Source organism: Haliotis cracherodii, unplaced genomic scaffold (assembly GCF_022045235.1).
Source record: "Haliotis cracherodii isolate W230 unplaced genomic scaffold, xgHalCrac1.p SCAF_13, whole genome shotgun sequence".
NCBI classification, from domain to species: domain Eukaryota; kingdom Metazoa; phylum Mollusca; class Gastropoda; order Lepetellida; family Haliotidae; genus Haliotis; species Haliotis cracherodii.
In genome coordinates this window covers 10,704,836-10,731,416 of record NW_027266268.1, presented here as the reverse complement: position 1 = coordinate 10,731,416, position 26,581 = coordinate 10,704,836, and the positions used below count along the sequence as shown (strand labels likewise).

The window sequence follows — 26,581 nt, the reverse complement described above, 5'->3', positions numbered from 1 at the left end:
AGCATCGAACTACGCAATTTGGATACGATGACATTCATCAACCAAGTCAGCGAGCCTGACCACCGAATCTCTAAAGTCACCTCTTTCCACAAGCAAGGGTTGCTGGAGACAAATGCTGACCCGGATCTTCACGGGTCTGATTACAATGCTATCGAAGAATGCTGTTTTTGACACTTTTGTTTCAATTGGCTGTGATTTCTGTTTACTGCTTCAAATCAACCAATTGCGTTCACTGAAGGTTGAGACTAACAACTCTTTTTTTCAGGAAATCCAGGAAATCCCGGGAACAATGTATTTTCGGGGCAAAACCTGAGGACAAACGATATTTTCCAGCCTTTTCTGGAGTCGGTTTCAGCAGCAAAAAATACAAGTTGTTTTTCGAAGAGCATTTCTTGATCCTTCAAACATATATCCCATATGCAGTCAAAATAAGCATAAATTGGTAACTTGAGACAATTTCTACTTAGGAAATAGTTGAAACAAGGATGTTGAAATATACCACTCAAAAGAAGTATATCAAATTACTGTAGTCAATCTGTCATGTCTGAGCCTAAGGTGGTGCAGATCCCTTACTTTTCTATAAAACAACAACTTTGAGGTAATTAAGCTGTTTGAAATAATAATAATAATAATAATAATAATAAACAATACATACTTGAAAGAGGTTAACATGGTTATAGTTTAAATTTCAACTTCATTTGAGTAGTACACGTTGTTTTTACCAGGTAATATTACCTTAAACGTGTTTGTTACCTAAGAGTATGACAAACTTACATCTGGTGAAATAGTTATCAAGTGTACACACGAAGCACGAGGTGAGGTGAAAGGGGGTTTAAGGTCCCGGTAAAGATGATGATACTTTTAGAGTGACATGTGGGTGAGTGAGCAGATATTTGTACCAGTAAGGGCACATGCCAGTTTTATAGTGCTAGCCGCAGTTTTACGTGGATAACCTTCTCATATAACATTGACTTTGGGGCTACCCATCCTTGTTTTATCCCCCTAATTCTGAACACCAGTCAGGGTAACAAGAAGTACGATCTTTTAATATCTATAGGTAAGACGTGACCCAGATGGGATCGAACCACCGACCTTCTCCTCTACCCTCTCCGGCCATCTTCCCCCAGAGCACGGAAACCAGATGCAGTGCTGCTGTCATAAAGATGTGGTTCTGTTTTTATCAAGTCAAAGTTCTGTCTTGACAAGCCAGCTTCTGTGTTCAAACAGCCAAATTCAATTCTTACAAAATCAGGTTCCTTATAACCAAGCTAGGTTTCATTATTGCCAAGCCAGTTTTCGTTTTTGGCAAGCCAGGTTTCATTTTCACCAAGCCAGGTTTTGCTGTTGCCATGCCAAGTTCACTTGCTGCCAACTCCATTTCAAGATTCCATTTCTGCTCCACCCTGGTACAAGGTGCCCTATTAGCATTAACCTCTCTGTATTTAGCGGCCATTGTGAATGACTGGGTGCTCTCTCATCACGATCTTGGATGCAATAAAACAACATAAAACATCAATTGCACACCATTTTTTTATTCAATGGCACCCAAGTAAGACTAACAATCATACATAACACAAAATAAACGGGATGTTTCAATAAATATTCTCTCCAACCTGGATAATTCAAGACACAGTCATCCCCCATATTAACTGGCATAAAGTCCTTCAACAAATCAAACCAACAGAAAAACAAGGAAGAAATGAAAAGAAGAGAGATTGTACATTTATCATGCACTCAATGTGACAGCATGCATATGAAACCCACAAGCATTGGTAAGGTAAGACAAACCAAGGATCATAACCAGGAAAAGACTGGGATACAAACCTACTATCTGCAGATACTGGCAAAAGTCACAGGCAATGATTTTACTCTGTTCATCAAAATAATATTTACTTATAAGAGATGTTCTTGGTCAATGTGCAACATGTAGTTCACACTTAATGTCCTTGACTATTTAGGGTCTGGTCATTTACTCGAGGAAGGGGTTGAGATTGGTGTAACATTTTCCACAATCTATATAATTTTATATTTTTCAAGCCCCGCCCCCTCAATACATATACCACTCGGGTACCTGCACGATTCATACCTCACCCCACCAAGGGACCTGCACGACTCCTACCTCACCCCACCAAGGTATCTACACGATTCCTATCTCACCCCACCATGGTATCTGCATGATCCCTACCTCACCCCACCCAGGTACCGGCACCAATCACTCACATATCATATACTTTGAATAAGAGTTACACTAAAATGTCCAATCAAGTCTAACGGGTGACAGCAAGACATGATACGATATGAGTCTTTACAGTCTAGATGCGACATGCTACCTGATATGATGAATGAATGTCATGTTAAGGTGTGTAAGTCCAACATCACTGGAAAAGAGATCTAAACACAAATAATCAGGCAACTCGAGACAAAATTCAATCAGCAATCACTTGAAAAAATACCACACAACTCCTTGTGACACATGTTCCCACATCATATTGTATAGACACACTACTTCAATGGAACTTCACATTTATACAAACCCTTCAAACAAAATGGAGGTGAGATCTCTTATGAATAAGGAAAGGGCTTGTCGCTTTTATTCTAACTTTAAATCCCAATATGGCAACAGGTTCATTATGCTGCCAGGGATTTATCATGACCTGCTCAGAGGCCGAAATTTGGTACTAAGTCTGCAGCAAAAGTTCATTAAAATTCCTCAAATGGAATTGAAGGTTTCCCAATTTATGTTAATATATATATAATAAATAGCTAATTTTATGGCTTTCCATAAATAACCTGTATTTTAATGATAACAGGATGAAAAGAATAAGTTTGTAATGCTTATTGACATATTATTCCAGTATATGCAATCTCAAAATTCAATGTGTACCTCTGAATGTATGAATATAAGAACTTTAGAAACTCCCAATTTTTATCAAAATAACATTGTTTTTTCCCAATTTGTCTGCCAGGTGCTGTCATGTCCACCAAGTCAGCAAGCCTGACTACCCGATCCTGTTAGTTGCCTCTTATGGGAAGGCATAGGTTGCGGAAGTCTTATTCTAACCCAGAAATTCAAGGGTACCTGGGTCAGCAAATCACTGATATTTTGTACATTATGACTAACGTTAAATAATAACAGTTCTTGAAGAATTGCAGATTTATTTTTGAATTTCAGTTTTATTTTTTAACGGATAGTATTTTTTGCTGTTCAACTTGAACTGAAACATGAAACAAGGACTTGAGAAGAGTCAGGACCGAAGGTTCTAACATTGGTTGGTGCTGATGGCAGTCTGGCAAATGTTATTTATTACAAACACTGATCATAAAAGTGATTTCTGAACTATTGCAGTACTATTGGTTACTGGTTAAAGTACCTTCAATAGGCACCTCAAGCACGTAACCCCTCCCAGCCTTGTGTTTAGTGATGATATGGATTGAACTGATTCTCTAAAATCAACAAAACTGACTTGCACTGATTTGCACTGACTTACCAGTGACACAAATATGATTTGAACTGATTCAACACGAAATGATGACACTAACCTATAAATAATATTCTTAAAGATATAACTTGAACCTACAAGAACTAAATTAACTGTTTTGTTAATACACTGTATGAAGTGCATCAGGAATAACCGGGTCCTTAACCTTTATTGCTACTGTCTTAACATCCACGGACATCCTCAATCTTTAATACGTAACATTCGGATTATGACAAGTTTCACGCTTTATTTTGAATACCTACTTTTTTTATTTAAGCTTTACAAAGTCTCAAAGCTCGAATGATTTTGGACACATCTTTTATCCTGGAACTAATATTGCTGAGAACAATCATGTATAAATCTAGCTATCTGACTGGTCAGTGGCCTTTGTAAAATGGGCAAGCAGGACAGTACAGACATTTTAGAGATACCTCATTTCCACTTAATATTTTCCGAGGAAATAAAATTCATAATGTAATATTTGTAATGTTGTTGTAAGGTCACACTTTGCTAATTCTAATTACTACAGAATTTTTGCTAACCAAGTAACTAGCTTGGGTGTGTTGAAACAAAATGAAATCAATTGGGGACGGGTCATCTAGCCTGCAAGTGTATCCTTCAGAACACCCTGTGAACACACCTAGTTACCCCTATGCAATGCTCAGAGCTCCAGATAAGCTTTTGGTGTTGTGGGTATTTTACCCATGCATTTTAAAATCATTGGGTATCAGTAATTCTATCTGGGTATTCAAATTTCTGTTACCCACTAGTTTTTACACATGTGGGTATTTAAGTTAAATATTTAAAAACACTATTAATCTCGTCCCTGCAAACTGGTGCCGTGTGGTTTCGAGAGCTTTATAGGACTCAAAAATACCACGATACTTCCACAAGAAAGTGTGATGGCAAATGATCATGATGTAACTATCATCGTGGAGTTTGGCAAGGTTGACGGAATGCCCGTTTATCATGTTTATAAATTCAAAATAAGTTGCTTATTTGCTAATCGAACACGCAGGGTTACTTCACAATATTTTGATGATACACACAAGTTTTATTTTTGTAGCGTATCTGAAATGTTTGTTGCGTATTTGATATTCTTGGATTTTATTTTACTGCATATTTCTGCATTTCTGATCCGTATTTTACACAGACACGCAGCTTATCTGGAGCTCTGATGCGATTTACTCATCGTGTTATCACAAAATTTGGATGCAGTCTGCAGGAGTACCTGAGAATCACAAGTGCGACTGTTATTACTCAGTTATGGATTTGGACAGAGGGTAAATCTATTTATTTATGTTTACTTTGACAGCATGAGTTACCGGTGAGGTGTAAAATTAAAAGTAACATTACTGAAATTGTAAATCAAATTTGTAAGATATGTATTTGTAACATTATTGAAGATAAGCTCCATTTTCTGTTTGAATGTACTGTGTATACACTGTTAAGAAATAGGTCTATTCCATGTTATACAAATGTGTAAAATATTATGAAATATACCAAATTTTTAAACTATAACAATAAAAATATCCTTGCAAATTTTGCCAAATATGTTAAGGATTGTATTGATATAAATACGTAACTTGTCTGAACTGTTCATATAACACAATTTTCTCTGTCATATTTTATCATGTATATTTGTACTGATTTGTACATGGCAAATGGCCTACAAGCACAGAATAAAACAGTGTATCAAAACTATTGACCAGTACACCATACAGTACATTATGTCCATGTCTACCCCATTTTCAGTCCCATTGTCATGGTTTCTTTCTTTAAACTCTAGATGCATTCAATCTCATTAAAATCAGATCTAAGTTCTTGCTGCCGCTAAACAAAGATCTGAGGACATCCCAATACGGGTCACATCAGACCGACCTTTGGCAAAATCTCACCGACCAATGGAATTACTGATAAGAAGTCAACATTAGCCAATCAGAAGGCAGCTTTCTCGTGCTTTACGGCACTAATTTCAATTTGGCGACTTTGCTTCGAAACATATTTTGACAAATGCTCACTTAAAAATTTGAAACTTGAACAAAAGAACGTTCCAGATAGGCTAATATATGGTCTAGATTGTATAGATTCAGTTGTTGAACCCATAACTATTGTTCGGAATACCCCGTTTTAACGTTTCAGAGGCTACATGATTAGAAATCACATTCCGACTGTCACTTTCATGATCTGGTAAGTGACGCTCTGATTGGTCGGATGAAAGGTCGTTCTGATGGGACCCCTAATGGGATGTCCTCAGATCTTTGTTTAGCGGTAGCGAGAACTAAGATCTGATTTTAATGAGATTGGGATGCATTGGTTGATACACCTTCACTTTTCCAATTGGGCTGAAGAGGAGAGGCCACAATACACTTCTGCCTGGTTAAGAAGAGTGTGGTTTTATACCATTCCAGATGCAAAATAACATCAAAATCAGAATGTGTGCAGGTTAACGTAGAGGATCTATGCACCCAGAAAGTTCTGACTGTCAAGCTTGGACATCAGTCCTCTGATCTGCATTTGGACACTAATTACATTATATCAAGCATTTTGTGAATATTTTATGTCAAGCTAAAAAAAATAATAGTCTTGGTTCCCAGGGACTGCCAACATCATGATAAAAAAATCCTTAAATATTCCAAGTATAACGGTAGCCAAATACTGTATTCCAGTATTTTACTCATCAAGGAATACATTTATGTAGGGAGACCCTTTCCACGTTGATTGAACATAACTGTTTATTTGGTTACACAACTGTTTATTTGGTTACACAACTGTTCATTTGGATACATACTAGTTTGAACAACACCCCCCAACCCACCCTCCAAAAAACAAAAATAACTATATTTTCAAAAGCCATTGCCTGAGAACCAATTCTTTTATTTGTTAAACCTTACTTTTGTCAGCTGTGGATGTAATAAAACACAATAAATAGAAAAGAGCAATAAATATTCAATTGCCAGGAGTGCATATATATTACTTGTGCCTATGGTATCCCCAATATACAAACTATAGAAATACACCTAACACAGTAGCGATAAACCTTTTACTTACACACTGCTCCTTGGTCAGCTAAGTGCTTGTCCTTTGACAAGTGTCCAGGTGAAAAGGCAAAAGGCCTCCCTGATATGTGAAGAAAGCCCAAAGTGATGCAGATCTTAGTTGTTTACCACTTCGGTGAAACCCACGAGCATGAGTATGGTGCTGCCAAACCTAGAAACATAATCGAGGGCGAACCAGGATTCCAAACCACGGTCTTAGGTCTCTGTCGTGCTCAAGGGACACAACTCTGCACAGCGAATCGCGGTGCCTTAGATGACTGGGCCACCCGTGCCCTCGAGTTTGGCTAAGAGCATGCAGAGATGACTCTTCAAAACATGTCAAACATGCCACCATTGTGAAACTGCACATGACCAGAAATACATGACCTTGTAGCATTACAGGCAAGATAGGCTTTTGTATCTCTGTAAGGAGTTACACTACACCCTAAACAGTGAAGTGATGATGTCGATACAGACAAGCAATGTTCTTCTCCAGATTCTCTCAATGTGTGAAATATCTTAGTCGCCGAGCTAATCTTATTAGTGGAAGCCAACTGGCAACCAAGCAATAAATACAGGTCACAAAATGGTAATTTAGTTTGCACAGGCAACCAAACTGGTTGCTACTTGGAGGGCTGCCATATGACTTTATAAGAAGGGAATGATTATTTGTTTCATGATTATTCTTTGAATGTCTTGATTTGCAAGAACAGATCCATTTATTTCAAACAATCCATGATACACATTATCTTACATGAGGAAGTTGCAGAAAATATAGACCTAATTTTTTATACATAACAACAGCTCAATTACTATAAAAAAAACTGAGTTTTAGATGAGAGCATCCATTTGAAGCAGATCATTTATCATGACAAAAAACTGGATTAAAATATTGTTTCGACATTATGTATCACAGAGAATCTCAATTTATCGCATAATCAGATATTGTGGAAATTTGGTTTCAGTAATGTGTCAGCTCTATACAAACCACATTGTTAATAGTAACCAGTGAATAGAGTAAATAGTGAGAAAGCTGTTACCATGGCAACTGTTACTACTGCTTTCATGATAAAATGACCCAGCCCACCAGGATGACTATGGAAGGTGTGGAACAGGCAGAAATAACTATATACATGATGCATGAATATGATTGTCACATGGTTACTGTAACTATGGCAACTTTGGATCCTAATACTTCATGGCCGTGACATCAGAAGTCTTCAGCGCCCCAGTCAAGGTCATCTCCCCAACCGCCGCCATCTGCCTGGAAATGTAACTACCACAATAAGTACTATATACACCACAGTGTTGTTGGTTCTTCAACGCCATACTCAGTAATATTCCAGCTATATGACAGCGGCCTGTTAATAGTCGTGTCTGGACCTGACAATTCTGTGATTTATATCATGAGCATCCATCTCCATATACGTAATTATATCACGATGATTTGGTTTGTTTGTTTGTTTAATGCCACACTCAGCAATATTCCAGCTGTATGACAGCGGCCTGTAATTAGTCTAGTCTGGGCCAGACAATCCAGTGATTCATATTTTGAGGAATGGTCCAGGCCATCTTGGTACGATGACACGAAATCAACCTAGTCACCTAGCCTGACCACCTGATCCAGTTAGTCAATATGATAATCAACAATTGTCTCAGCAAGCTTCATGACCTCAGCTTATGCTTCGAACAGTGAGAGAGTATTGTTTTACACCACTTCTAGCAATATTCCAGTAATGAGTGAGTGAGTGAGTGAGTGAGTGAGTTTGGTTTTATGCCGCTTTTAGCATTATTCCAGTAATATCACGGCGGGTGACACAAGAAATGGGCTTCACACATTGTACCCATGTCAGGATTAGAACCCGGGTCTTCGACATGACGAGTGAACACTTTTAACCACTAGGCTACCCGACCGCCCCTCCAGTAAACTCATGGTGGGGAAAGCAAAAGCTTTAACCACTAGACAACCCCAGCGTCCCTGTATGATTCAGAGAGTAAACGAGTAGGCTCCCTTATCTTTGTTTGATTTTCTTTGAAAGAAAGAAACATATTCTTACCTCAGTCATAGATTCCGAAGCTTGAGGGACCACAGCAAAAGACAATGACTTTGTGGATTCTGTCTTGGGACTGTCTTGAGCCGTTTCTCTGTTCTCGGACTTGCCCCGACCAGACAACTCACTGAGCGGGTCCTTGTGGGTCACCGTGATTTCAGGCATCATGTCGGAGAAAAAATCTACATCAGTTGTTGTAGATGCCTGTACCTTGATTCCTTTGATATCAAACTCGGCCCCGAGGTCAGACTGAGGTTTTGGAATGGTTGGTTTCATCACAGGCTTCAGTGTGGAAGATGGTTGTTTTGTGGAAGAGTGTTTGGTGCTGGACGTGGAGTTGTCCGTGTGTTCTGTAACTGAGTCTACATTGTCCCATGTCTGTCCCCAGTCCGACAGTTCTGTTTCTACGTGCACAGTAGTGGTTTCTTTATCACCTGACTTCTTAGCTTTCGACTGACCGCCGAGCTTTAAAGCACCTTTTGTCCTGCCTTGTCTGGCATCAGGTTTTGAACTATCACTCATACTTCCTACTGTGTCTGACCAGTCAACATTCGGAGAAGGAAAGGTTGAGCTTGTATCACTTGGTTTGGGAGAAAATGACACAGTGCTTGGCATACTTCGCAGTTCATTTTCTATTTCGTCACTCAATTTATCTTCATCAAGTGTAGAATCTGATTGGTTGACATTGTCATTAGTATCATTTCGATTATTCTCCCAATCTGACCAATCAGATTTCTCCTCTCCATTCTGCTCACAACTAGTAACCTTGACATCCATATCACTGACCTTGACTTCCTTATATGTCTCATTGTCACATGTGTCTCCTTCTACTTCAACACCATCCACATCACCAACAATTTGAGCCTCTTCAGATACAGTGTTTTTATCTGAAAACATAAATGTTTTATCTAAAAACTTAAATGGAGCAGGCGTGCCAGCATGGAGTGGAGTGGAGCGGAGCGAGGTGGAGGGGAGCGGAGTGGAGTGGAGTGGAGAGGAGTGGAGCGGAGAGGAGGGGAGGGGAGCGGAGCGGAGTGGAGTGGAGTGGAGTGGAGTGGAGAGGAGTGTGCACCAATGTGTTACATAACCTGACCAGCTGTCTACCCAATCAGCTCTTACAACAAGCATGATGTACCTGGGACTTATTCTGACCCAGAATCCCCACAGGGCTTATCCTTGAAAACAATCATCAAAATCATCAGTTTTATTAGTATATTCTCACTCATGTTCTGCAAGGTGAGGATTCACATTCAAAACATCTGCGACAATAATTGCGCAAATATAACAGTCACACTGATCATGCTGATGTTGCGTCTAATTTTTCCTAATCCAACCAAGGATTCACCTGAAGCAACACAATGAGCTTCTGTGCATTGTGATCTACATCAGTATTCATGAACATGATAAACATTGTCCTTCATGTCACGGGTTGCTTAAATCTGAGGCAGGTTATTGTGATTTGAAACCTCTAATTGACCAATCAGACACAAATCAAATTGCGACACTCTAAACCTATTAATCCAGACAATCTACTTTGTCTTACTGTTTTCAATTTCCTCTTGTTCTCTTTGCTTCTTCTTTCGCTCTTCTCTCCGTTGACGAGCTTCCTCTCTCCTTTTCTCTCGTTCCTTTCTTTTTGCCTCCTTCTCTTCATTCCCTGAGATCACAGCTCCATTACTGCTGCTGAGAAAGATGAAATAATGTCCTCTACAGTAACCATGGAAACAATAATCATGGCAATATACAGTCAATTCTCGTTAATCCGATACTCGTTAATCCGACACTCGGCTTTATCCGACACAAATGATGGGAACTGATTGATTCAGTGCTATTTATTCCCGTTAACCCGACATTCTCGCACTCTGACTCCGACACACCTAATTAGCAACGAATTACCGAAATCACACATTAATCAGTCTCATTAATCCGACACAGTGGTCAGCTTACTCCGTGGTCATCTGCCCGCGAGTACACAACCCCGTGTTTTGACACGCACTGGCTGCAGAGATTAACTTGGGAAATTAACAGGAAAAGCTATTCAAACCTGTATGTACAAAGCTATACAAATGTAGTTTACAAATTGAAGCCAGATAAATGTACATGAAGCCAGTTTAAAATACGAACAGGTATGTAAAACATGGTCGACTCACCATGGTCGACTGGTATGTAAACAGGAAAGCACGGATGACTTTATTAATATTCAAAGCCTGGCTACTGATCTTGGATCGGCAAATGCGATTGGTGCGACGCCACGTGGTATTGCTGTTAGACAACGCCCCATCCCATGCTACTGTCGACACAACTAATGTGAAATGTCACTTTTTGCCACCAAACACCACATCGCACATTCAGCCACTGATGCCGGGATCATAAAAAATTTCAAGCTTTATTATAAGAAACAGCAAATGAAATTACACCTCAACAATGTTGATACTGAAGAACCACAAGCCCTAGGCGTCAAGCGAGCAGGGGACTTTGAGAACTAATGTGCCTTCAAAATGTGAAAAACAGAAAACACTGACAGACTATTTTAAGTAGATGAAGCAAGTTGTTAAGACAGTAGCGCTTGCATTTACACGAGGAAATGTGTGTCGTTGATGTGATAAATTCAGTGAGTAATGTCTCTATTGTTATGTATAAATGAGAAAATTATTATTATTTTTGCAGTGTCATTAATTTATATATTAAGGAATGAATGAATAAACAACATAACAATATAAATATTTTGTTTTTAATGATTTTATTACAAGGTACACACGGTTATTATCTCTCGTGAAGACGTCGGATTTTCGATCACAAATCACTTAATTTTGTTAATCTGACATACTCGTTAATCCGACACAATCATGTGCAACCAACGATGTCGGATTAACGAGACTTGACTGTACAGATATGCAGCCTTCCACATGACACCCAACAGTGTGAAATGTACATTTTTTGTTCAAACACACAAAGAATGTCTAAACGATGCAGCCTTTCAAATGATGCAAACCATATGCATCATATGCACTGACAAAGATTGATGTTACAGATCACGTTTTAATCCCTGACAGTGTCAGCTTGAAAGCGATTAATAATACAGGTACCAGTAGATAGAAATACAGACAGAATTTACATATGATCATCAACAATTCTGAAAAAAATACATCAAAAGTTAATGATTCACTTTATCATAGAAGGCATCGAAAATTTGACCTGCAGGGCATGAAGATAATATCTTGTACTCGTTCACTTACCCTGTTCAATTTTATAAAGTTAATGTTTCTCAGTTTTTATTTACAGCAGACAGAGTCTCTGCAATCTACGTTCATCTCCGCCCATACAAACTCGCTGAACCATGTGTCTTGCACAGTTTTTCTTTTTTTAACAGAAATACTGTTTTTGATAAATTTTCCTTTTTCAACCTGTTTGTTAATTAAATCATGTTTTTTGTCGTTAACCCCACATTCTCTATCTGAACCTTCCGTATGTCAGCCACTTCCCTCACAACATCAATCATCAGCTGTTCACTATCGCTTTGCCATTTGGGGCGGTCAGGTAGCCTAGTGGTTAAAGCGTTCGTTTGTCACGCCGAAGACCCAGGGTCGATCCCCGACATGGGTACAATGTGTGAAGCCCATTTCTGGTGTCCCCCGCTGTGGTATTGCTGGAATATTGCTAAAAGCGGCATAAAACCATACTCACTCACTGCTTTGCCATTTGAGCATCAGTAACGAGTCGCTTACAATCAAATAATGAATGAAATTATCTCCCTTTAAGATCTAGTTTCAATACCTGCTGTGCAAATGCACTTCCTATTTATTTATACAACAGACAGTGGCCAAGTATGTCTATTTATGATAAATGAGAAACATGTATTTTGTTGTTATTACTTGGAACATGAGAGTGATGATAATATACTTTAGGTTCGAAATTATTTTGCATATTTTATTGAATGAATTACTAGGAATGAAACATATATACCCGCCCGGTAGGACGAATGTTTCTTCAATTCTTCTCACCCTGCACATGATGCCACTTGTCAATACGAGCGGACATGTGGATTTTTCAAGCCCTGTATACAACGACTATGTCTCACATGGCAATTATTATGTCCAGAGCTGAACTGGAGTGAGTGTTGGGTTTTACACTGCTTTATGCAATATTCCACCAATATCAGATCAGGGGACACAAGTAAAGGGATGCACAAATTGTACCATGTGGGGATTCAAACCCGGGCAAACGCTTTAACCACGAGGCTACCCTACCACTGCAAACTGGAAATAGGATCGTTTGTTGAGCATAGTCCCTTTGATGAAAGTTATTCTACAAAAAGACTTGGTTGAATGTTCAAGCTGAATGTGTGCATCTCTGTGTTACCCCTTACAGAATACCAGACAGGTTGAACATTTACAATAATTCTTTCAGGTCAACTATCAATTAAATCAACAATTTGCTGTAGACACGCACAAACCATCCTTTCATCAGTAGCATGAATCATCATCTAGAAATGATTATCTGAACATCACCAAACAGCTTACCTTAGTTGTGCCAGATCCTTGAGCAACATCTTTTTACCCATAATGCCAGTGACATTCTGCAACTTCCTGTTCTTCCCATCCTCGCTATCATGCTGCCCAAACTGAAATCACAACGCTACACGTTAGAGTTGTCTGGGAAAATCTCAAATTAGCAGTGTTTCACTCCTGATTTGATTCCTCTCTGGTGGATGATCTCACAAACCCTCCACCAGGGGTCATGTCAGGTGAGCTTACTAATCAGCCAATCAGCATCAAGGCTTCTAAACTCAGCACTATGAAGAGAAGCATTTGGAACAGCACCTCTAATTTCAGGAGCTGGTAAACAAACGACAATTCAGAGGGTAGAATTGTGAAAAACAAAATAACACCCTGTCATTTTTTGGGGGTGGACTGACCACCATTGAAGGAACACTTGTGTTTTGTGGCTTTTTTCTTTTGTTCATACCATTATTTCCAAATCGGGGACACTATTTCAAGATCGACAACAGATCATGTTGAAAATCAATTGTGACAATTGTGACAGCTGACATCTGAGTGGCTAAAAAACATACTCATCCTTAATTTTCATTAAATGTTCATGGTTCACTCATTGACAGAGTCAGTCAGATTTACGCCACTTAAGTACTCCAGTTATATCAGCTTAATGTGGGAGGAAAAATTCGCTGTGCAGGGTTGCGTACCTTGGGCACACCAGAAACCTATGATTGTGGGTTTGAATCCCTGTTTGCCCTGATTATGTTTCTATGTTTGTCATCACCATACCCATGCTTGTGGGTTTCACCAAAGTGGTAAACATCTGAGACCTGCATCACTTCGAGCACCAAAACGTCACTCTTAATTGTAATAAAGAGGTTGTTCATCCATAAATTCTTCTCCTTACTGAGACTGAGTAAGTGAGTGAGTTGGGTTTAACGCCGCTTTTAACAGTATTCCAGTTATATCGCAGCGTGTCAGCTTAATGAGGGAGGAAAGTCCGAAGTGATGCAGGTCTCAGACGTTTAACACTTCGGTGAAGCCCATGAGCACGTATGGTGCTGACAAACCTAGAAACATAATCGGGGCGAACCGTGATTTGAACCCACAATCATAGGTTTCTGGCGTGCCCAAGGGACGCAACTCTGCACAGCAAATCGTGGCGCCTTAGACGACTGGGCCACCCGTGCCCCCCGAGACTGAGTAAGCTTATCACTGCTTTCAGGAATATTCCAGCCATATCAGGACACAAAGACAGGCTTCATACATTTCACCAATGAAGAGAATATGTCTGGGTCTTCTCAAAACACTTTGTAATAAAGTTTAATGCAAACATCATTGTGAAGCTAAGTGAAGTCATGTTATATGTATCCTAATCAGCATATAGAAGCACATTTGTTAGAACTACTATCTACTGAAAATTACCCCAATGGATATATTTCATGGCTGTGTACTCAATGTCTCATATGCTATCCGCAGAGCATGTTAGTGAGAGAAAGAATGAAATCGATAATTATTGAATGATTAATCATATTGATAATAATGACCATGGTAACTAGCGGACTGGCTGGCTTATATTTTGGTATTGGTTACAGTCCACATCAGTCCCAATCAATCAAATCCTACCATCAGATCTGCCAGTGTTTTGTTTCTTAGATATCAAGGGCTACTGGGGACCTGTTCTACCCCGAATCCCAATGGAAGTCCTATATTCTGACAAGCAAGGGGTACTAGGGACCTGTTCTACCACGAATCCCAATGGAAGTCCTATCTTCTGACAAGCAAAGACTACTGGGGACCTATTCTACCCTGAATCCCAAGGGCAGTCCTATATTCTGAAAAGCAAGGGCTACTGGAGACCTATTCGACCCTGAATCCCAATGGAAGTCCTATCTTCTGACAAGCAAAGACTACTGGGGACCTATTCTACCCTGAATCCCAAGGGCAGTCCTATATTCTGAAAAGCAAGGGCTACTGGAGACCTATTCGACCCTGAATCCCAATGGAAGTCCTATATTCTTACAAGCAAGGGCTACTGGGGACCTATTCTACCCTAAATCCAAATGTAAGTCCTATATTCTGACAAGCAAGGGCTACTGGAGACCTATTCTACCCTGAATCCCAAAGGAAGTCCTATATTCTGACAAGCAAGGGCTACTGGAGACCTATTCTAGCCTGAATCCCAATGGAAGTCCTATATTCTGACAAGCAAGGGCTACTGGAGGCCTATTCTAGCCTGAATCCCAATGGAAGTCCTATATTCTGACAAGCAAGGGCTACTGGAGACCTATTCGACCCTGAATCCCAAGAGCAGTCCTATATTCTGACAAACAAGGGCTACTGGGAACCTAGTCTACCCTGAATCCCAATGGAAGTCCTATATTCTGACAAGCAAGGGCTACTGGGAACCTAGTCTACCCTGAATCCCAATGAAAGTCCTATATTCTTACAAGCAAGGGCTACTGGAGCCCTATTCGACCCTGAATCCCAATGGAAGTCCTATATTCTGACAAGCAAGGGCTACTGGAGACCTATTCTAGCCTGAATCCCAATGGAAGTCCTATATTCTGACAAGCAAGGGCTACTGGAGACCTATTCTACCCTGAATCCCAATGGAAGTCCTATATTCTGACAAGCAAGGGCTACTGGGAACCTAGTCTACCCTGAATCCCAATGGAAGTCCTATATTCTGACAAGCAAGGGCTACTGGAGACCTATTCTACCCTGAATCCCAATGGAAGTTCTATATTCTTACAAGCAAGGGCTACTGGAGACCTATTCTACCCTGAATCCCAATGGAAGTCCTATATTCTGACAAGCAAGGGCTACTGGAGACCTATTCTAGCCTGAATCCCAATGGAAGTCCTATATTCTGACAATCAAGGGCTACTGGAGACCTATTCGACCCTGAATCCCAATGGAAGTCCTATATTCTTACAAGCAAGGGCTACTGGGAACCTAGTCTACCCTGAATCCCAATGGAAGTCCTATATTCTGACAAGCAAGGGCTACTGGAGACCTATTCGACCCTGAATCCCAATGAAAGTCTTATATTCTGAACAAGCAAGGGCTACTGGGAACCTAGCCTACCCTAAATCCCAATGGAAGTCCTATATTCTGACAAGCAAGGGCTACTGGAGCCCTATTCGGGAGGAACCCTTACATGTGAAGCAACACCGTGCCTGGTACCAATAAGCGTTACCATGCATATTGCTAGTGAAAAAGCGGCGATCCAAGAACATTATACACATGCAGAAATGACAGTTGCCATGATACCTTTACCTCTGACATCTGAAGCACAATGAAAAGTGAAAAAAATAAGTCAATAATTATAAAAAAATCCCCATCATGCATTGATAACATAATCAGCACACATGCATATTTTGTAAAAACATTTATTTCCTACAGACATTTTTGTAAATCAATCGTGACAAAAATAATTTGTTTGCTTCCTGAATCTTCACATCAGGACCTAAATTATTCATAAAACAAGGAAATAATTCAGTCTGACTTGTTTCAGTGAGTGAGTGAGTGAGTGAGTGAGGTTTAAAGCCGCTTTTAACAGTATTCCAGTTATATCACGGTGCGTCAGCCTTATGTGAGAGGAAAACCCGAAGTGATGCAGGTCTCAGACGTTTACCAGTTCGGTGAAACTCACGAGCATGGGTATGGTGCTGACAAACCTAGAAACACAATCAGGGCTAACTGGGATTCGAACCCACAATCAAAGATTTTTGGTGTGCCCAAGGGACGAAACTCTGCAGCACCTTAATCGCTGAAATCGCAGCGCCTTAGACGATTCGGCCACCTGCGCCCACACTGCCTACTTGAACCATTTAGACTCAAAGGACAAAACCCAACTAAACATAGAGGTAAGATGATGATTTACAGCCATGCAATGAATAAAATCATGTAGAAATGAATCAAGTATGCTTTATATGCTATATATATTAACAGGCAAACAAGACACCCCACCATGCTCATTCCATTGTCCAAATCAGGTTGCTAACTGACTTACCTTGGGCATTCCCTCTGTGAAGAACTTCTTCCTGGCACCGCCAATAATGATGTCCCCTCCCAGTATTGGCACAAGGAAGGAAAGACCATGTAAGCTTGCTGCCACGATGTTGTCGTTTGTGTCTCGAAGACCGAGGAGAAGCTACAGTGGCAAATGAGAGAGTGAGTTGAACTAACAGTGCTTTAAACAGTTGATCAATTATTTCTTTGTGTATCTTACCTATTGCTATAGCACTGCGTTAGTTACAAACACTATTCCCCTTTGAACAGACAATGCTTTTTTAGAAAGTTGTAAATATTTATATTTGGGATTACACTTTCTCAGTAAAGTACAAATTTTGTATTTTTGGAAGAGAAGTCCCATCGGGGATTCGAACCCACACTCTCAGTGTGAGGCACATAATCGCCAGCACACAAAGTGGAAGACTTATTGGCTGTCATCTTCCCAAGGCCAGTGAGTTAACTGACTATAAAAATCAAGTTTCCACCCTTGCCGGACTAGGCTTTTATTATGGAGTTACATTTGGGCTTGACTAACCAGTCTATGCATAGTCCATTCACGATCGTGCAATGAAATCGAAATCCGGTTCATAAACATCAGCACCAATCCGCTGTAACCCGATGGCAATGGACCAAGTTACCCAATCCATTTAGTCGCCTCTTACGACAAGCATAGGTTGTATGAGACCATTCATCAACTGCTTGATGAAAAACTACAACACATGCAACTGACAGTCCTCAACACAGCAAGTATTCCACAAGCAATCCCTCACACACAAAAACAATATGCAATTGAGAAGTACCTGAGGAAAGACTGTTTCCTCCAGCGTTTCCTTTTCAAACAGGTCAACATAGGCGGCAAAGTGAGTGAGTAGGACCAGTCGGATGTGAGCATCTCGGATGTGGAATATACGAAATAGTTCTGGAATCACATGATCCTTGAAGAGTTGAGCACACAGGATCGGGGAGGTTTGATTGATGCGGACTGGAGGACGAGATTTCTCTGCAACAGACGTTGATAAAGAAACTTTACATACGAATCACAGCATGTAACACAATAATGCAGACACAATTGATTTTGAACAGTATTTCATTGATATTTCTGTTTGTCAGTAAAATACAGCAGGAAGACCCAGAGAATCAATCAAGGATCATAATCAGTGAATCTTGGATTCAGGATCTGTCCTAGAACATGTAGAATGAGCAAGGGAAGCATCAATCAAGAATCATAATCATTGAATCTTGGATTCAGGATCTGTCCTAGAATGAGCAAGGGAAGCATCAATCAAGGATCATAATCAGTGAATCTTGGATTCAGGATCTGTCCTAGAACATGTAGAATGAGCAAGGGAAGCATCAATCAGGGATCATAATCAGTGAATCTTGGGATTCAGGATCTGTCCTAGAATGAGCAAGGGAAGCATCAATCAAGGATCATAATCAGTGAATCTTGGGATTCAGGATCTGTCCTAGAATGAGCAAGGGAAGCATCAATCAAGGATCATAATCAGTGAATCTTGGATTCAGGATCTGTCCTAGAATGAGCAAGGGAAGCATCAATCAAGGATCATAATCAGTGAATCTTGGGATTCAGGATCTGTCCTAGAATGAGCAAGGGAAGCATCAATCAAGGATCATAATCAGTGAATCTTGGGATTCAGGATCTGTCCTAGAATGAGCAAGGGAAGCATCAATCAAGGATCATAATCAGTGAATCTTGGATTCAGGATCCGTCCTAGAATGAGCAAGGGAAGCATCAACATGCTCTATTTATGCACAATGGTCACACCTAAGAACACTAGGCTTTCCATGCCCCGAACAATACCTTGCCTTGAGATCATGTTTGTTTGTTTGTTTTACGCATAATACCAGCTGTCAGAGGCCTGTAGATAATCAAATCTGTGCCAGGAAAACCCATGCCATTGTAATGGACAGTGAGTAACACTAAAACACTTTAAGTCACTTTTAGAGTGTTAACTGATGATAAAAGTAGAGTTTCCGCCCTTGCCGAAATAGGCTGAAAAAACTGAGTTATATTTTGGCTGGATTAACCAGTCTATGCATGGTCCAATCCAACGTTGCATAATGATGACAACATCCTGTTCGTAAATTAACTGACGTACAGATTTAGGTCAATCACCAAATTTGCAAAGCATGTGTAAAGCAAAGCAACTACGTGTCGACAGAAATTTTCAAAGTCTTTTTACGTTTTCAATCAGTAATTTTATACTTCTAGAGGTTAGACCTGTTTTATTACAAAATAGATCACTGTGGCTGGGTGCCACCATTTTGTGGTTGAAGCAAAAACAAGTGACATGATATGTGGAATCTGATTGGTCAAAAGGAGGGACAGAGAACTCATAATAGCCACTGGTGGTGCTATGATCAAGCCACAAAATTCCAGCCCATTTCGGCAAGGGAAGAAACTGGACTTTTATAGTCAGTTAACTCCCTTGCCTCAGGAAGATGGTTAAGAAGGACTACAAGACATTTTGTTTTAGGCCATAATTGTTAATTAATGCACATACAGGGAAGGAAATTAACCAAGAACATCTACCAGCACAAATAGTGATAACACAGAGCAGTTTTCCCCCAAATGTGTAAAATTGCCCTGAGGATAAGTTTAACACTGACAAAACTGGTCTGGGCTAGTGGTCTAGTTCTAATTTCCATCCCTGAGATTTATTTTGGGGGACTGCTGTCAAGTACCTGTGATGAACAGACTTGTCCCGACGGTAGATATTACATCAATATTGAAGTACATACCTCTGTAAGGTGTTAGTAAATTAGCCAGCAGAGCCTTATTGGCAGTATCATCCAGCATGACAAAGCGGGACAAGAGCGGCACCGTCAGACGCTTGGCCACCAACTCCTCTGGGAGTGAGAGAAGTCTTGGCGTCACATTGCTGCAATACAGGAGACCAAGTTGTAACAGCTGTATGGTGATGGTCAGGATTCTACTGCACCAGTGACTTTCCCTTAAAGTTTGAAGCTACATATCTTTGTCAGGTAAAATAACAGCTGGCAAAAGTTTAAGAAAAGCAAATGTGATTCACATCTGAATGATGTGGGTGTTGAGAGATGTTTCAATAAGAAATAGATTACACAGTTTAAAAAGGTTGGAGACAGTAGGTGGCTGCAGTAAATGAAAGAGCTGTATGCATTCCAATGCTCTGTATGTCAGAATAATTTTATTGGTCTGTCTGTTATGATAGTGCTCTGGTCATAATTGATGATTTACCCAAAGAACTTCTTCTTTTCTTCTTCAGACTTGGTTGTCACATTTTTCACAAATCTTAAAACATCGATGAAATCATGTCTGCAAAAGAAGCAAGGCTACACTTAGACTCTGAATCAAATCAAACTGAAAATACCGTTCTATACCTAGTGCTGTTATGTTGTCCATTCCTCTAGGATTCATATAAAATCCCCAAAGCAAACAGCTTGGGGTTACAAGTAAGGATGCAGTATTCCATGAGTAACGTTAACTCCCCGTTAAACAGTTATTTCAGTTGTATGAGAAGGATCCCAATGTGGGAGGAACGGCCAAAATGACACGTCTCAGACATTTACCACATTGGTCAATCCACCATCACGGTAAGGTCAAGACTAACCTAGGATCATAATCAGGGAAACAAGGGATTCAAATCCCTGATAAAAGGAATCCTGGCGCAGCTAAGGGGAGGAAATGATTATACTTGGCCACTAGTGAGACAAGGAGGGTGTACCTAAACATTCTGTCATTTAGAAGTGACTGTACTCGAGGCCTCTGTTCTGGGTCAACATTTAAACATTCGTCCTGGACAAGTAACTCAAACGTCTTTGTTAGATCTCCTGAAACAGAGAGTAAAAATTAATTCCAGTGGATGTGGATATTTTGTTCCACCAATGAATGTTGATTAATATAACAGCCAGCAAAAGGATTAATATTTTATTATTATAATACTTTATTCATATTTCACTAGTCCTCGAGTTTGTAGCTTGTCCGACTTGAATGAGACAAAACTGTTTACTATGTTTACATTTTCTACCAGTTTCAATATTTTAGCCTTGAAAACTGGTTCAGAATCAGCCCTCAACATGCTCAAATGCTACTTGTCACTGAGGACTACCATTGGATTTTCACTTGTCCTGATCACAATTTAGTAGTCTCAGGCTTTTAGACTAGCATGAATTTCGACAGCTATGTAAGTGCAACCCAGTATAGTGGTGCACACAGTCCTACGACTACTCCTGCTGGTCGTACCTAAGTCCTCCAGTCCTTCCTGCAGCTGTTCTGCCAGCACACCAAAAGCAAAAACATCTCTAGCATGGCCATACTCCTCTGTTGCCTTGACTACCCCTTGCTGGAACAAACAATTACCAGACAAACATTATGCACTGATTGTAATTAAGCAGGAAAGCCGAAGTCGTAACCCCCCATGTTTAAGTTAAAAGATTATGGGGTCTCTAGACTCAAGTTCCCTTGGAAAAGGCCTCAAAGAACCCAGGGCCCCATTCCACAAAGCAATATTAGCGCTAAGATGATCAACTCCCATACTTAAACATAGACTTGCAACAATTGCAGTGCTAAGACCACTTTGTGGAACTAGGCCCAGTATCCCCCCACCATACTGATTCAGTTTTCTCATATCTGTGGGAATTGTTTAGTATTTGTGTCATAATTCTAATTTTCAAACAATGATTTTAGCAAGAGGTCACAGAGTTTTTAATTTCCCTCAAAATTAATCACAGACACAAGTCTGAAAACATATAATTTAATAATTTTATCAAAATTGTAAGTTATAAACATTATCTGTCTTTATCCATAACACTCAATCCCACCGGTGCTCAAACACAGAGTTCCACAACACACAGGAATAATACATATTTGACACGATTTGTATAAAATACTCCTATTATAAATCATATTTTCGCATCTGATACAACATGTCTTTGAGAACTAGTTCCTAGAAAACCATCATAGGGACTGCAACAGAATTTTCTTAATGTTCTATAAAAAACATGTTTCAATCAACTATAATCTCCTGGTGTTATTTTGTGTTATCATTATCTTGTAGACCAATCTCAATTAGTCTGCGGCAACTAATGGGATTGGGTGGTTCATGCATGTTGTTGTATCCCAATTGAGCAGATCGATGCTCATGATGTCAATCACTTGATTGTCTGGTCCAGACTCGATTATTTACAGACTGCCATCATATAGTTGGAATATTGTAGAGTGCAGCGTTAAACAAACAAACATTAAAATAAGATCTATTACTCCGATACGATGTAAGAAGATCTGAGGACACCCCCAAAGGAAGTCCTGTCAGAACCATTTTCGAAAACAAATACAATCAGGGACTTCCAACTACCAAAAAATAAAGCTGTGTATTGTCGATAAGTTACACACCCTGTCTCAGCTCAGTGGAATCTACTCCCAAAAGGGAGTACCACGTGAGGTATATTTGTGTTCTGTGTGTATTTTTATGTGTAGCAATCAAAATTTCTGAACTGAGGTGTTAAACATATGAAGTCAAATCATTTAAAAAATAGGTGACATCTGACTGCCTCAAGGACTTGTGCATCCTTTAGTTAAATTGGGCAGTCAAAGTTGCTGAGGGTTCATCTGAAGCAACCTTCTATGCAGGTGTCCTCATATCTTGAACATGTTGATGCAGAGAGGTATCGTGTCAGTGTAAAAGATCTGATTTTAATGAGACTGTCTTGTAAACAAAACCTAGTGAAATCAAACTCATGCTTGACTCTAAGTTGTGAACATGAGTGAGTGAGTGAGTGGAGTTTTACGCCGGTCAACGATATTCCAGTTATATCACGGCATGTCAGCTTGATGTGGGAGGAAAGCCCGATGTTGTTCATCAGAAAGGTCACTTTAGTGAACGGGTGTGGTGCTGACAGACCTGAAAACTGGGATTCAAACCTATAATCACAAGTTTCTGGTGTGCCCAAGGGACGCAACTCTGAACAACGAATTGCGGTGCCTTAGACGACTGGGTTACAATTGCCTTCTCTTGTGATCATGACTCTCAAATTTTTACTGAGTCATCACGACACACACTTTTAACAGGTGAACAGTACATCATGATAACATCATGTATCATCCATATAAGGCTTAAAAAAATAAAAGAATTGGTTCTCAGGCAATGGTTTTTGAAAATATAGTGAGGGCGATCGGTGTCTTTTTTTAGGGGGAGGGGGGGGGGGGGGGGGGGTTGATGGTGGTGTTCAAACTAGTATGTAACTAATAAACAGTTATGAAATCAATAATTAAATGTGTACAATCAACCTGGGAAAGGGCCTCCCTACATAAATGTATTCCTTGATGAGTAAGATACACGAATACAGTATTTGACTACCACTGGACTTGGAATACTTAAAGATCTTTTTCTTGTTGTTTAAGTGGAAACAAAAGTGAAATGTGCAACTGACTTTATGATGATGTGGGCGGTGCCTGAGAACCAAGAAATTTTTTTTTTTAGCCTAATCATGATCATTTTAACCTTTTCCTCAGGGGACACTGTATCCTCATTCCGGAATGCAAGACACTTGTCCAGAAACTCTGCAGTGGCTTCCTGGAACTTGCAGGAATGTTCAAGTCCGCCGAGCCTCCACGTGCCATCAGTCGTCACATACACCGAGGAGAGGCACACGTTGTTGTGACTCACACCCACCTAAAACAATGCCATTATTGAGAGGTTAAGATTTGAAGTGGAATTTAATTTTCAATGCCTGGAAAATTCCATTCCCAGTTATTCAGGGTACTATATCACGATTCTATTATGATAAACATCATGGACTCATTCAACACTAAAGCAGTATGTGCCGAAAACCAATGAGCAGAGGTCTTTTGTTTGTTTGTTTGTTTGTTCGTTGTGTAAAGCTGCTGTGAATACTAGAGTCTGGACCAGACAACCCATAGTACAGTCAAACCTCGTTGTGTCAACCTCATGGGGACCTGAAAAAAGTTTGAGTTACAGTATCTGGGGTTTGATACAACCAACAAAGAGAATTTTTGAAAAACATTTGTTATGAAAGATTATTACCAGGTCTGGACGCAAAAATAGATTTCAAGGCATATATAAATTTCAGTGTCAAAGCTGCTGGTACTGAAGGGGTGTATTATCAATCTCACTCTCCCCATCTGGACTGACGTTATTATTTATGTCATATCTCAAATAAAAGTGTGGGAATGGGGGCATTAAGTTTTATGTTGAACTGTTTGAGTCATGAGGGAATTTTACGCTTAATTCGGATACTTGTGACTCCCAAATGAGTTCGAGAAAACCGGGAATTTGACACATCCAGAGAAGAGTATAACTGACGATAAATATTGAAGAAATTTGCAGGGACCAGAAGTTGAGATCGAGGCAACCGAGAATTTGACACAGCACGGCTGGTGTCAACCGATTTTTTATTATCTCCCTTTATGAAGAATCGTCATTTGGCATAGGTAAAATGTGCGGTTCAAAGAAATTTCAAACTGTGTAAATGCAGCTTTTGGAATATAACAACGTTTTGACATAGGTCAGAAATGATACGATGTAAAAAATATGTAATGTGTTTGAAAACAATATGACTTCCTTGTGAGTGCACCTACACAGGGTGCTGGTAGTGATGTTCCAATGATCATAATGAATGCATGATCATGATATAACCCTGTCAAGGTGAGCTAAGAACCAATGACTGATAATATAATCCCACCCGATTTCCAACACTAGGTGCTAGGAACTTATTTTGTCCTGGAATCCCCACAGGGCACAGGGCTGTGTACTCACTGTGTCGTGGAGGAAGAGCAGCGCCTCGAGGACACTGTGGAGTCCAGCACATATCTCAAGTGGGTGCAGCGAGGTCAGTGTGTTTTCCAGGGGCTGGACCCGCTCGGTGACCAGGTATGAGCCATCCGAGTTCACGCCAGATGCAATGAAACGAAGAAGATTCGGGTGCCGTAGTGTCCGTAGGTTCTGGAATGAAGAAAAATATTCTTAATTGCATCATTTCCAAACATCCTGCTGGGATATCAGCATGATCAGAATAATCCTTAATGCATTTTACTATTCAACATATCAGTCATACATATCACCCAAGTCGAGTCATATATATATTTCTGTCTTGTCTAAGCCGAGCTAATAGTTGATATATATTAAATTGAAATGACAATATTTCGGCACAGACTTGTTCCTGGCAGTAATTGCAAGGAATTAGGGCTGGAAGAGTCCAAAATGAGTACCTGTGTACCCGACATCCCTTCATCCTATAACTACCCTGCACGGATCCTTCTGTAGGCCTCAAAATTTGGATACAAATATTTGGAACAGTTTTACCTGGCAAAAACTGATTAGATACATAAACATATAAAACGATCATGAATACACTGAAGTTGACTGCAGCCTTATCTTTCCTCAAATATATAAAAGCAGGAATGCATGCATAGTCAGAAAGAAATGTGAACTTTAGCAACTAGGAGTGTAACCATTGATATTTTTATTGCAACAGTTCTATTGTCATTAAACAATATATCACGTGACTAACATGGGTCCGGGAAGTCATGTGGGTACCTGGGTCCTACTCAGGCCCCACCCTACCAAGTACCCGTCACAGCCCTACAAGGCATCATCTCAATAATGAATAGTGACATATTTCACAATATGACTGCGACCTGATATCGTGCATATTTCTATAATTCTAGGTACCTCTGCTAATTCCAGTAAATGTTTACTGAAATAATTTCAAAAGTGTCCTAGCATGCCTAAAAAACATTACTTGCATAAACTGTATGTATACTCCGTGTTTCAGTTAACCTATCTCTAAGGCAACTGGAGGATCAGTTTCTATTATGATTAATGTACAATATCTTTGTACAGGAGGGAATGATATAAAATTCACATGTTAACGAGCAGACTGGTTCCAGGGGTTTTCAATGTTGTCAAGTATAATACTGCAAGAGGCAATAAACCTGAATAATTTTCGATATTCCTTCACATGTATTTCTTTCAACAAAGACACATGTCATTATTATATGAAACTGGTATAACCACGTCATATCAACGAACTCAATAACGGAATAGGTTAACATTTAGTCCAGAAAAATGTACAAGACTGAGCAGAAGTCCATGATGTTTTTGTTTTTTCGCAGCTCATGTTTATTCTACTGTTAATAGTATTTGCAGATTTCAGCAATCACTTGATGTGATGGTCAGTATTATCAACACACTTTGGTTGCTCTCTGTAGCAAATCCACTTCTTTTCTGTCCTTCCGTTTGTGTCGAAACACAGTGACAGTCGATTCATCTTTCAAGGATGCGAGACGTAAACTCCAGTCAGTCTCCGAGGATGTCGGGATAACGTCACCCCATTTACAGTTCTCTAGAATGCTATTTTCTGCACCCATTTCCAATTTATTGAAACGTCCGATCGCCTGACAAATCTTAAATTTAGTCACGGATCACATTATTCATGTCATTTTCACCATACACGTTTGACTGACACACCTGTGTGAGCCG

The 26,581-nt window shown here is 39.8% G+C and overlaps 1 protein-coding gene across 3 annotated transcripts; it reads right to left on the bottom strand.

Moving 5' to 3' along the window:
- Positions 1–1,516: 1,516 nt before the first annotated feature.
- On the bottom strand, positions 1,517–26,574 carry LOC139459610 (protein-associating with the carboxyl-terminal domain of ezrin-like). 3 transcript variants are annotated; one of them, XM_071241180.1, is made up of 14 exons: positions 26,293–26,574; positions 24,857–25,042; positions 23,582–23,752; positions 21,325–21,424; positions 20,807–20,912; positions 20,320–20,397; positions 19,845–19,984; positions 17,882–18,081; positions 17,080–17,220; positions 16,338–16,352; positions 13,089–13,189; positions 10,112–10,251; positions 8,575–9,455; positions 1,517–7,781 (listed from the first exon to the last, which is right to left on the bottom strand). In XM_071241180.1, the coding sequence occupies exons 1-14, from the start codon at positions 26,467–26,469 to the stop codon at positions 7,728–7,730; spliced, it is 2,490 nt and encodes an 829-aa protein (XP_071097281.1). In that variant the 5' UTR covers positions 26,470–26,574; the 3' UTR covers positions 1,517–7,727. The 3 variants fall into 3 exon arrangements, with proteins under 3 accessions (XP_071097281.1, XP_071097282.1, XP_071097283.1); XM_071241181.1 differs by having other exon boundaries at positions 10,112–10,248; XM_071241182.1 differs by lacking the exon at positions 16,338–16,352.
- Positions 26,575–26,581: the final 7 nt, after the last annotated feature.